This window comes from Plasmodium chabaudi (assembly GCF_900002335.3).
Source record: "Plasmodium chabaudi chabaudi strain AS genome assembly, chromosome: 8".
Classification (NCBI taxonomy): domain Eukaryota; phylum Apicomplexa; class Aconoidasida; order Haemosporida; family Plasmodiidae; genus Plasmodium; species Plasmodium chabaudi.
The window spans coordinates 266,195-280,469 of NC_030108.2; the positions used below are offsets into that span (position 1 = coordinate 266,195).

The 14,275-nt window shown below is 24.0% G+C and overlaps 2 protein-coding genes and 3 non-coding genes across 5 annotated transcripts; 2 read left to right on the plus strand and 3 right to left on the minus strand.

Moving 5' to 3' along the window:
* Positions 1-35: 35 nt before the first annotated feature.
* On the minus strand, positions 36-107 carry PCHAS_0804641. Its single transcript has one exon. It is a non-coding gene; the product is annotated as a tRNA-His (tRNA).
* Positions 108-658: 551 nt separating this feature from the next.
* Positions 659-731, plus strand: PCHAS_0804661. Its single transcript has one exon. It is a non-coding gene; the product is annotated as a tRNA-Lys (tRNA).
* Positions 732-1,624: 893 nt separating this feature from the next.
* Positions 1,625-1,697, minus strand: PCHAS_0804681. The gene has a single exon. It is a non-coding gene; the product is annotated as a tRNA-Lys (tRNA).
* An 866-nt stretch (positions 1,698-2,563) lies between these two features.
* On the minus strand, positions 2,564-8,242 carry PCHAS_0804700 (conserved Plasmodium protein, unknown function; the record flags this gene model as incomplete). The annotated part of the gene is made up of 1 exon (XM_016797802.1): positions 2,564-8,242. The coding sequence occupies one exon, from the start codon at positions 8,240-8,242 to the stop codon at positions 2,564-2,566; it is 5,679 nt and encodes a 1,892-aa protein (XP_016653722.1).
* A 2,498-nt stretch (positions 8,243-10,740) lies between these two features.
* On the plus strand, positions 10,741-13,282 carry PCHAS_0804800 (rhoptry-associated membrane antigen, putative; the record flags this gene model as incomplete). Its single annotated transcript, XM_016797803.1, has 6 exons — positions 10,741-10,834; positions 11,098-11,149; positions 11,300-12,678; positions 12,860-12,907; positions 13,022-13,072; positions 13,197-13,282. The coding sequence occupies 6 exons, from the start codon at positions 10,741-10,743 to the stop codon at positions 13,280-13,282; spliced, it is 1,710 nt and encodes a 569-aa protein (XP_016653723.1).
* Positions 13,283-14,275: the final 993 nt, after the last annotated feature.

The window sequence follows — 14,275 nt, forward strand, 5'->3', positions numbered from 1 at the left end:
ATATTTAAATATAATCAAATAAAAAGTACATATTTTGTCCAAAGCAGGATTCGAACCTGCGTTGCCACATCCACAGTGTGGAGTCCTAACCACTAGACGATTTGGACGCTGAAATAATGTATATTTCCGACACCTATAATATAATTTTTTATCAAGCAAATTAGCTTTATAATTTAGAAGGAAAATAAAATGATATAATTAAAACAATAAAAAATTAAAATATAGATAATATTTATTTTTTTTCATTTATTTATATATTTTTTATAATTATTTTTTATTTTGATATATTATGTACCTCTACAACATCGGATAGTCAATATGCAAAGGCTATTTATAATTTGAATAACAAATAGATAATTTACAATAATTATTTTTTGCTAATACTATATTTTATTTTCTATTCTAATTATTTCTTTTTTTATATGCCATTTTAATATACAAAAATCATCAATATGCCACAACATCATAATTTTACTGTGTTAAAATTAATAGTAATAATAATAAAATGCCATTCTTTTGAAAATAAAAGTATAGGAACACAATCATTTTAATTCTACATAAACATAAAGTTGAATATTTGAGTAATATAAAATTGTTGAAAAAAATATATATTTGCATAATATGTTTTATAAAAGGCATATTGAAAAAAACTATGATTGCTACCTTAGCTCAGTCGGTAGAGCGCCAGACTCTTAATCTGGTGGTCAGGGGTTCGAGCCCCCTAGGTAGCTTTTTCATTTTTGTTTATTAAAATAACTTTTTTATTGAGAGAATAATTCTTTAAAATAAATTAATGGCACATATCATAATGCTGTAGTTTTATTTGCAAAAATATAATAAAAACTTTATTAAAAATTACAAAAATATTCCCACATGAGGAAAATATGGGCAATAACCAAATTATGTTACTAATAAGGTTAAAAAAGTTTATAATTTTTCCACATTCAGTTCATTACTCTTCAATTTATTATTAAAATGAAAACAACTATAATATAATTTTTACCTTTTTAAACATTGGAAAAAATAATCATTATTAACTATAATGAATGCGCATTTTTCCTATCGTCTAACAATAAAAATAGGCGCCACTATAGCTTATACTATTTTAAGCACATTTTTATATAATTTTGTTCGTTCGTTTTTAATAAAATATGAACAAACTTTTAGTGTTTAAGAAAACAACGATGGTCTAAAATAAATCGATTATTTTTTGTAAGCACACAATATATTATGTCACATAAAATAGTGAAAGGAAACACTGTTTTATTTTTTGCCTTCATTGGAAAATATCGAAAGTTAAAAAAATAATTGAAATCTGCATTCTTATAATATAACAATATTTTTAATAGTAACATAATAGTAAAAAACGATAAGTGAAATAAATTATATTGATATAATAATATACACTGTAAATTATTCATATAAAAATATCGTTTTTATGCGAAAACGAATTAAGGAAATGAAAAAAGTATTTACATATAATTAATATATTTTTAATTTTTAATTTATAATTTAAATAAATATAAATTAATTTAATAAATTTATTAATATTGCAAGTTTATTGTCTTTTATAAAAAAAAAAATTGAATTAAAAAAAAAGCTGAAAATCGTATATTTTTTTGTTAGCCTCCTAGGGGACTCGAACCCCTGACCACCAGATTAAAAGTCTGGCGCTCTACCGACTGAGCTAAAGAGGCAGTTAATTTTTCTTACTTACGATAAATTAGTTTCTTTATTTTTTCTCTTTTTCGATAAAGTTTAAGCATAGTATATATTTTATTGCTCCGTTTTAGTAAACATTTTTATATATAATAAAGAAGTAATATTAAGGGCAAAATAAAACTGTAAAAATTGTATAATAATAATGTATCCATAATTAATATAGCAAAATAAAAATTAATAATTCACAATATGTGGTATTAATATGAATAAATAATTTTTATATATTATAAAAAATATGATTATAATAACACTTTTAAATTATGAAAAGAATATATTTGCTGTTTTTAGGGTTTTGACGATTTTTTCCATCTTTTGTTGTAAATAAATATAAATCGCTAATAATATAAAAACTGTTAAAAGTTTTATAAAATAATAGATAAATATATGCTATATATTATTTGCACATTTACATAATGCCGTATGTCTTGTTAAATTATGCTTACATAAAAGATATTCATTTTAACGCTTTAAAAGAGTAGTTAAAAAAAGGTTTAATAAAATTATGGAATTAAAAAGAGTATATAAATAAACATTCTTAATAAAGATTGTGCTATTTAAAAAAATCAGTGAAATGTAACATAAAGACAAATATACTTTATTTTTATATGTTCAGTTTATACGTTTAGAACGAGGGAATACGTAATTAAACTAGCGAATAAACATATATATATCTACACTTAAAAAAAAGGAAAATAAGAGATATATATGCTCATAATATCGAAATATTTTTATGATAATTGTAGATATATCATAAAGTCATATGGGAATTTTTTTTTAACAAAATCGGGGTTAAAAAATCATTTTCCCAATTACTTATAAAAAAAATAGGAAAGTTTTTAAATTATTTGTTTTCGTTTTCATTTGGGCTTGTATTATTGCGCATGCTTGTATTGGTTCCGATGTATAATTCTTTACCCATATTTTCATTTCTGTTAATATAGAATTGATTGCCCATGTTTTGGTTCATATTATTTTGCAAATAACTTTCCATGTGCGGGTTCATATTAAATTGGCCATAATTATTCATAGGATATTGTGCATTAGGTTGCTGATAATTTCTTACATGCATATTAGGAACTGGGTGTTCATAACTTCCTATTTGCATATTAGGAGTTGAATATTCATAATTTCCTACTGGAATATTAGGGCCTGGCTGCTCATAACTTCTTACATGCATATTAGGAACTGGTTGTTCGTAATTTCCTATTTGAATGTTAGGACCGGGCTGTTCATAACTCCTTACATGCATGTTAGGAGCTGACTGCTCGTAATTTCCTACTTGAATATTAGGAGATGAATGCTCATAATTTCCTACTGGAATACTAGGACCTGGGTGTTCGTAATTCCCTACTTGCATATTAGGAACTGGTTGTTCATAATTTCTTGGTTCTTGACTCGGTTGAATATCATTTCCGATATGTGAATTCGGATATATTTCCTCATAACATTTTCCTTGTGGAGCTGCATCTAATTGATCGTAAGCTCCCGATGTTTTATCTGGTTGGTCATTTATGTTGTGTGTTCTATTTTTGTTGTTAAAAAAACTCAAGTTTTCAATATTTTCCATGTACTTACTACATCCTTTAACATTATTGTATAGATATATTAACAGATCAGAAAATTGTTCAACCTTATTTTGTAAGATTTTATTCTCATTATTTATTTTTTCATAATTATCCAACATTTTTATATGCTCCCTTTTTAATTCATCCGTATTGTTATTCATAAGAATTTCATGTTCCTTTTCTTGCAAAGAATTTTTATTTTTTAACATAATATTTTCTTCTTCTATTTTTTCTGATTTTTCTTTAATCAATAAATAAGAGTATAAAATATTATTTATTATGTCATTTTTTTTTTCAATCATTTTATTTAGGTATAGTTTTTCTTCTATATATTTAAGTTCTTCTTCGTGTAGTTTTTTCCTCATATTATTAATATCATCCATCATTTTTTTTAATTTTTCTCTCTTGTTTTTTCCTTTGCTTTTATTTTTTTCATCCTTGAGATAATAATTACTTGAATATGAGCTTCTATCACTGCTATCTCTTTCATCATTATACATATAGATTAAGGATGGCGATCTTGTTTTCCTTCTATGTTTCCCTTTTTTATTTCTGCTTCCTCTATTTGCACTACCTTTTGGAAGATATTTTGTTTTTCTATTAATTTGACTGCTTTGAATCGATTCACTATTCTCATCATCTTCTGTTTTATTCGACTCTTTGTCGAAATCACTGTTTTCATAATTTTCCTCATCTGTGTAATTTTGTTCAATTTCATAAGAACTCTCTGAACCAGTTTCTCCATTTGATAGTCCATTGTTCATTTCATAATATTTAGATTTTTTCTTAGATGCATCATTTAAGCAATCCTTATAATTTGATGCCTTTTTGGAAGTATTTTTTATTCGTTGTCTTTGCCTTCTTTTTTTTTCAAATCCATCCAAGCTATTTCTTTCTCCGGCTTCCTTTTTGCTTTCATTAAAAAAGTATGTTAATATATTATGATGAATAAAACTGGAGTAAATATAATGAATAAAATAAAGATCCTTTTGATATGAATAAAACAGGAAGTATTTATCTTTTTTAATGTGTAATACACTTTGTATATCTTGGTCAGCGATTTTACTTTTTTGTGTAAATGCACAAAAAAAATATTTATTGTCAAATTTATATTTTATAAAATCATTTAAAAAATTATATAAGTTATTAAACATATCTTTTTCTATGATTACATTTATAACTTTATTTTTTGCCTTATCATTTTGTTCTTTAAATAAATAAATGCTAATATAAGCGCATATTAAGCAACTTACTCGTTTTGTCACATACTTATTTCCTAAAAGGGAAATCATTTGTTTTATTCTCTTTTCATTATTATTAATATTGTTTTGACATAAAAAATTGTATATTCTATATATTAATATGTTTTTATTAAATCTGTTATTTAATTTTTTAAAATACTTCTTTTCTTTTCCATTATACATATGCACATACATACAGTTATAATAAATAATCTCTTCAAAATTTATATTAAAATTGTTTAAAATCTTATTATCATCTTTGCTAGCATTTTCTTCACCCTTCACATTAATGGTATTCGAAGTAAGATTATATATCTTATGTACCAACTCTAGGTCTTTCATATATTTATAGAAAAATAATTTTTTTCTTTCTACCTCGTTTTCAATGTGTTGTTTCTTACTGCTGTCATTCTTCTCTCCTTTATCAACTAGCTTGTTCAAATTGGTTATAAATTTTTTGAATTTTAACGATTTCTTCTTGATCTTATTCATTATATATGAAACATAATAATAGAATATATTTTTTTGAACAAAAAAAACATAATTTAAATATTTAGATATATTACTATGCTTTTCACATAAGCACATAAAAAATTCGTATATATAACTTTGGATTACATTTTTTTTATCGAAAAAAAATACTATCAACAGCATATCAACGTATTTAATACGATTCAAATTGTTTATATAATAAATTAGCATATGCTCATAATAGAAATATTTGTTTTGACGATAATTTTTTAGAATAAAGTTAGTTTCTTCTCCGTGTGCATCTGATTCAAGGGTATCAAAACTTTTCGACTTGCTTATCTTTGTATATGCACTACTGTTGTTAGAACTTTTACCAGTATTAAAGTGACTAAAAATAAATTCAGAACAATATTTTTCATCTTCGTACAAAAATTTACAGCATATACTCAAAATGTTTCTAACATTTGTGTGAATAAACGTTTTAAACATTTCAAGCATTTCACTATTTAGGTTGCTCAGTCCACTATTATAATTTGGTGATCCCTTTTCATAACCACTCCAACTATCACCCAAATTACTTCCTTCTGCAGCTTCGAATTTTTTATTCGAGCCCATAACTGTATGGCTTCCAGTATCACTAGCTGGAAATTCTCTTTTTGGGCTACTAAAATTATTGTCGGATTTAATCGATTCACGCGCTTCTATGAGTTTTTTAGTATTTTTAGAAGTATATTTAGATATATTTGTTAAATGTATCAGCACTAATTTAAAGAGGAAAAAAATTGAACCTTCAAAAAATTTTCCACGCTGAAATATTGGTAATAATTTTTTTAAGCTAATATCTACTGATCTATTTTCTTTACTCACTTTTACTATGTTATATATAATATCAATAAAAGTGCTTGTAATAAACAAAGAATTAGTACAAAATTTGTGGAAAGAATTTTTATATACATATATATTTATATTATATAAATTGAGAACTAATTTAATAAATTCATCTAATATATTTAGCTCATAAATATACTTCAAAACAAAATCACTATTTATTATTAAACAGTGAAGAAGTAATAAACTACTTTTAATATCTATGTTTACTGAAATATTGTCAAGATATACTTCTATAGAATTATACTTTTCATTCATATCTGTGCTTTTTTTCTTTATTTCTATAAAATTTGAATCATGTATTTTTCCATTACTAGCGATACTTTCATTAATGCATTGCAAACTTTTACTTATATAGTCATTCGAATTGCTTCTCTTTCTATTTTCTTTTTTAATTTCACTATTTTCATAAAATTCATCAGTAAAACAATGGACCTTTGTTTTTGCATTTATCTGAACAAAATGTGTATCACTATGTAAAAAAAATAATTCATCAAAGTTGTTAAATAAATAAATGTGTTCTTCTTTTATCGTTTTTAATATACATTCAATTACTCTTTCATAAGTTATAATATTTTTAATTTCACTATTATTTTTTGATATTAATAATAACAATAAAATAATTTCATTTATTAGATAGGCATTTTGATTTGAACTCATTAGTGTTATTAGTTCACAAACAAAATTGTTTCTATTTAGTACTAATTTATCTATACTATTTCTTAAAGTACGTATTTTATTATTTCGAAACATAATTAAAAATATATTTTCCTCACAAAAATCGATTTTTTTTTTCTTTTTTTTCTCCCCATCAAATTCTTCGTTAACACTTATTATATCATTTGAAACATCAGAACTAAAATAGTACACACTGTCCTTATTTGGATCATCATTACTACTTCGAGCATTGTCACTATTCGTGTTGATATTTTCTATGTTATTTTTATCTCCTTCATTAAAAATGTTTCTGTTTGAACCAGATTGAGGGTTTATGTTAATTGATGATGCATTAGAACAATCTTTGATCGAATTGCTCTTTTCTTGTTTTTCATTTTGATGTGGCCTTCTTATATTTTCGCTAATAATAGAACTATCTGCATCGTTTTTGTTACCAATTTTTGTTTTATTTTTCCCCTCGTTTTCTACATATTTAAAATTTGTGTTAATATCATCAGAATATGAACAGGAGGAACCGGAGCGGCTCAAATCATGTGAGTCCGTCACCAATTCATATAAGTTACTTTTCTGATCTACCGTTTTAAGTTTTTTTTGAATTATAAAATCATTATCATGATTAAATATATAAGATTTAAATGTTTTATTCAAAGGAATCGAATGGAATTCCTTATTTTCATTTATATAATAATTATCATTTGTATTTTTGTAAACAATTTTATCGTTTGAATAATTAAACGGATAATTAATGTAGTCAGTGTAATAATATTTTCCTTTCCTTATCTTATTAATTATTAGCATGTATTGATCATGCAAATTTGTCACAAGTTTACTTTGGTCATTTAAATTAATGTTGTTGTTTATTTTGTTAATATGATTACTACTATTGCTACTAGCACCCTCTGTGTAATATTCGCTGTATAAAATTTGAAAAAATTTTACACAAAACAAATTATAATAATAACATGAATTAATATTGTCTGAATAAACAATGTTTTCATATAAATAAAAATAAAAATTTATATTGTCATAGATATATAATTTCTGTAACAACAATATAATTTCATATTTAATAAATATAGAATTTTCAAACTCTAAATAAAAGACATCAAACAATATATCGCAGTTGTGAGTTTCTTTAAATAATGTATTTAAATAATTTATATATATTTTAAATTCATTACAATCTATTCTTATATTTTTTTTATGAAACATGTCTTTATTCAAACAAATTATTTTATTCAAAACTTCTGAACTATTCAAAATTATTTCTTCAAAGATATCCCATATATTATTTTTTTGTAATATTTCATTCTCTTTTTTTTTTTCAGTTTTTAATTTGTTTAATAAGCTATTACATGTAGTTAAGATTTTACAAAATTCTTTAATATGTGATATATTTATTTTCTCATTTTTTAATTCATCCGGTTTTTTATTTTTTACCTTTTCACTATGTGTTACAATCTTATTTACTGTTTTTAAATACTCCTTAATATTTACTACATAATTGTTATCAGGAAAATTATTTCCATCATCATCACTATCATCAACAATAGTTTTATCAACTATGTCGTTCAAATCTTTTAACCATTTATCTAAACCATCATTTACGTTTTCTTTGTTTACTCGGCTTTCTTTACTGCTTACTTTTTGTAACTTCTTAAATAAATGGTAAGCCATTAAAAGTAAGTTTCGATTTTAAAACATAACAAGAAAATGAACAAGCCAACCACGCTTTATTTTTTAAAAACTTCGTGGAAATGGCAAAAAATCCAACAAAAAGTTCACCGAAAAAATGCGGCAACAGTTAAATTTTAAAAAAAACGCATATACCAACTAGGTGTACATCAAGATATATGCTGTTCAAAATAAAATAATTCGGTAGTTTGCTCTAAATATTTTGTAAAGCTTTTAATATGCTATTATTTCTTATATTTTTGTTACGAGCCCTTCCGAATATTATTATCTTCACTATATTATTAAGTAATTTGCAGTAAGTTTGTGATGGCTTTGCACTAAATTACCAGGAGCCTTTGATTAAGCTATTACTTCTTAATATATTGTATATATTTTTTTTATTGATATTAAAAATGTTGCATTTTTTAAGATGGCGGTGAAATTTTATGAAAAAATACGTAATAAAAATTAAGTTAAACCTACAAGCGTTTTAATTTTCACCTTATATAGCTACCCAGCATAATTTTATTACGGTTTAATCATTATGTGAATAATATGCATATATAATATACGCACTTCATCAAGTATATATGCTTATAATTCCAGTTAATAATGTATATATATACCTCAGCACTTTGTATATTTTAATTCATACATAAATGCTAATCTTAATTTACGTTTTTTTTTACTCTTATGTGATTTTTTTAATTATAAATCGAATTAAGAAAATTCAAATAATATTATTTTTTTTTATTTGAGTTTTAGATATTTACAGAATATAGCGAAAGATTTAATTATTTTCATACACAACGTACGTATATATGAGCTATTATTAGGGCGTGTATTTAATTATCTCATTACAGTTGACACACTTTCATTAACAATTTATCACATTATATAATGGAATATCCATATTTGGAAAAAATACAAAATATTAAAATATAAAATAATAATTTTTTTTTCTATAAAATATGCAAACATTTTGAATTATCCTTTTTTTCGTTTCCTTTGGTACATAACTTTTATCGTTATAAAGTTATGGATTCAATAGAACTTTATTTCTACCCTAATTTGAACACACATATATTCTAAAACCATAATGTGCAAAGTAGCCTTAAAAAGCCATCATCAAAAAATATAATAGCTAAATCGTAATAATAAAAAAAGTAATACATTAACAACTTCTGATTTGTTTCTAAAAAAATATATACATATCCATAATACGGGGCAAAAGTATTTTTATCGTAATAATTTATTCATGCATAATATGTCTATAAATTAAAAATGATTTCCCACAATATTAAGGCTATGCGTGCAATATTACATTAAGGGTACATTAATTAATATTTTTTTTCGTCACACATATTTTCGGTTATCAATATATATATAACTGTTTTGCGCATATATTCGTATGTCCATTTGTAATTACTACCCTAAAACAGAATTAGTTATCGTTATGCAAATCTATAAAATAAAAATAACGATGTATTTTGAATATTCCCTTAAAGCGCCATACCTACACATATATACTGAAAATATTAAACATATGAAATGTGCTATATAAAATAATTATGCCATACGGAATACCAGTATTTTGCATGTAAAATATATAATAGGTAAAATAATAACGGGGAATTAAATAAAAATAATGTAGCAGACAATTTATTAAAAAAAAAACGGGTATAGAATGGTGCCACCCAGTGCACCTACAAAGTAATATGTACGCTATTACATTCAATAAATTATATAACCAATATAATATATAAACTTAAGAAATATTTTAATTTTTTTACAATATGAATAATTAAAAATAGAGGCACTCCAAATGCATAATCAAATTATTCTTCTTGTAAACGTATATAATCCAAACGAATTTAGTAAAATGGAAATTTATAAAAAAGACACAAAAAAAATTAGAAAAATAGTGATGTAGCATAATAAATGTGATATTATCAATAGAAATCCAATTCCAATTATATTGTCTACAAAAAACAATAATGGAATAATTACTTTAAACTTATTAATTAGTAATATAAGTGAAAATAGTTATTTTTTCTCTCTGAAATTTTGTTTGCATTTTTTTTCATTTAATATAATTATACTTTTATGCATATCATTTATTTTCCGGTGTGTTTGTTCTATGATTATTACACGTATTGTTTAAGTTAACACTTCAGTAACATTATTAATATTTAATTAAAATTACAATAGAAAGTTGTATTTGAAAACACTGTCTAAATATGTATTAATAAAATTACGCATGTTACTTTTATTTATATATTTTTTTAATATTACAAATAGTATATGATATGTAGTAAAATTTATTTTAAAATTATAAATAAGTTTTAGTAGTACATATTTATCATTATTATTTTATTATTTGTTTAATTGAAAAACTATAAATACACAAATATTTATTGACACCAAATTATAAAGAGTAATTCTGCACGTTATTTTATTATTATTTTTTATTTTTTTTTGTTTTTTAATTTTCGATAAACATGAATACCCTATTGTTATCTTTACTCGTTTTTCAAAATATTGCGGCATATTTTGATAATGTTAAAAATGCCGGCATCATAGAAAGCAATGGAGGTACTGAAAATTCACATGCGTATATATATGTGTGTTAGTATGGTTGTATACACTTTTGCACATATCTATGTTGTATATATATACATGCGTAGATGTGAAATTTTCATCAACGTAGACTTGTTTTCCAAGTTAATGAAATGCAATGTGTTCTTTTTTCTATGAAAAGAGATATTGTATTTACCATACTACTATAATATTTAGAAAATCCTTTCGATTTATTTATTTTTCATTCATACAATTTATAATTTATGTTTTTTTTTTAGGAAACACTAACTATACCAATGAAAACATCATTAGCAGCATTAACACAAATAGGTATTTTTTTGAAAAAAATCTAATTTAAAAATTGTGGTTCTTATTTGTTAAATTTATACACATCATTTATCTACTTATTAAATAAATAATAAAACAATGAATTAATAAATACATAAAAAATTATACTTTAAAATTTAAATAATTTTACAGATTAAGCAGACAGTTAAATGACGATGTAGAAATTAATAAATATAATTTGATTACAGATAAATATTATTATGATTCTAATGCCCAAAAGGATTATTATGATGCAAAAGATTTCGCCGGAGACCTAGGCTTTTTTCAAGCTAACAATGCAAAAGGCAAAGATAATAAAAATAAACAAGACCTTTTAAAAGCTAAAAATGAAAAAGACAAAGCTAACAAAAATAAACAAAGCTTTTTAGAAACTGATGAATATGATGAAGAAGCTGACAATGAAAAAGACGAAGATGAAAATGGCGAAAGCTTCTTAGAAACTGATGAATATGACGAAGATGAACATGACGAAAGCTTCTTAGAAACTGATGAATATGATGAAGATGAAAATGGCGAAAGCTTTTTAGAAACTGACGAACATGATGAAGAAGCCGACAATGAAAAAGACGAAGATGAACATGACGAAAGCTTTTTAGAAACTGACGAACATGATGAAGAAGCTGATAATGAAAACGAAGAAAGCTTTTTAGAAGCTGACGAATATGATGAAGATGAAAATGGCGAAAGCTTTTTGGAAACTGACGAATATGATGAAGAAGCTGATAATGAACAAAGCTTTTTAGAAGCTGACAATGAAAAGGATGATGATAACGAATATGACGAAAGTTTCTTAGAAACTGATGAATATGATGAAGAAGCTGATAATGAAAAAGACGAAGATGAACATGACGAAAGCTTCTTAGAAACTGACGAATATGATGAAGAAGCTGATAATGAACAAAGCTTTTTAGAAGCTGATAATGAAAAGGATGAAGACATGGATGATGACAACCATGCAAATAATATTAATTCATCAATAACTGGTCAATCTTTTATTGAAACAAACAACATATATTCCGACGATTTATTTGATATTGAAGAAACTATAAAAGATGCTGTTAAAAAAGTAGGCAAAAATAAGAATACAGACGAAGGTTCGATAAATGATAATGCTAAAAATATGATTAAAAAATTAAATAAAACTGGAAACACCGAATCTAAGAATAACAAACAATCACTAAGAACTCAAAATAAAAACGCAACCAAATCACACTTTGAGGACATAAAAGCTAAAAATGCCATGGATCAAATGAATTTAGAAGACTATGAAATCCCAAATGAAGGATTATCATTCGATATGATGCCTGATGCTTTTGATGCTCTTGCACTAAAACAACATAAAAACGAAAAATTAGACAATGAATCTACCAAATACAAATTAAAAAATAACGGCCCCGCCAAAAATCCAAAACATATTCCTTATAAAAGAGGAGAAAACCAAATATTCCCTCATATGCACGCAGAAGCTTATAAAAAAAATAAAAAATTAGACGAAATATTGAAAGAATATGGTAAGTGGATATAAAAATTATTTTCAGAGAGACAAAAAATGAAGTTAAATAATAAAAAATTATATAATAATGACAAAAATTGCGTGTTTTTATTTATGCACCTTTATTTAATATTTTTTACTAAATATTTCTTATATTTTGAATATTATTTATTTTATTTTTTCTCAATTCTTCCCCGCAGAACAAGAACTTTCAGGTGATGATATGATGGAATTAGAAAACCACAATGGTATGCTAAGCATATGAAAATGATAAAAAAAATAAATAAGTTCATTATTCATACATGAACACTTCGTGTCTTTTTATATATCTATATATCTATATTTCTGGTTATTTTGTTTAGAAGAAGATACCCCCGTAATTGCTGAAACAGATGATATTGATAATGACGATGGTAACTATTCATATTTATCCTCTTTTTGAGTTTGTTTTTGTTTATTGGGTATTTTTTAGTATTCTTGAGTGTCCCATACGCTTATATGCTTATGCATTTATTTTTATTTTTTTCGCTTTTTCAGATACAAATGAGCCTAATTCTAGTTCCATAAGTTTCTTAAGCTCTCTCACACTTATTATTTTAGCACTTTTATATATAATGAATTAAAAAAATACTAGTTGCATTATATATAAATAAAATAAGGAAGTTATATAACATATTATATTAGCATGCATATGCATGTACATATCATAATGTTTTCAGAATTCCGATTTTATTTTTGTTTTTTTGCTTTTGTTTTTTCCATTTTATTTCTTATCACATTGTTACATATATAATAATTGAAGATGAAGTAAATTATTAAACGCAAAAAGAAAAAAAAGTAAAATGTGATAGAATGAATATATTTTTTTTTTTCTAATTTTAATACATTTTTAGTCTTTTTTAATTTTTTATTTAGACATTATGTGCATATGCAATTCTATATTTGTTTTATTTTGTTTCCTTTCAGTTGCATACAGTTTTTTGCCGTATTTTGTTTTTATATTATATTAATATCATATAAATATAGTTTCCATATCTATAATCGCGGCAAAATATAAACATTATTGCATATCATTTTTGTTTGTTTGCTTGTTTTTAATGAATAAAAACTTCCAAGATTGTGAAATTTATACTATTCTATGTTTAATATGTTTTAAAAACTATCTTTTTCATAACTATATGTATATTAAAAAAAGTACACATGTTTAACAAAATGGGAACCAATATGAAAATAGGTAATTTCCGTCTATTTCTAAATTTTCGATGAAATGGTTTCAAAGGATTTTTCAAAAGGAAGAATTTTACAAGCAGATAGACTAACTGATAACAACGTTTTTTTTTCGTATTATATATGATAAGATAATCACAAATTTAAAAAAAAGGAAAGAACAAGTATTTCGTATTACGGTCACAGCATATAGTACACTTCTATGTTTGCGAGTTGAGTATAAAGTGGGAAGAACAATATTCCCTTAGATATATTACTTATATCAGTTTTGAAATACTTGGAAAAAATTATGCATATGTATGTATTTGTTCCCAATAAAACTAGGTAATTATGAATGAAAAAATTTATTATCACTCATTGGTCAATGGGTATATTTTTTTTATGAATTA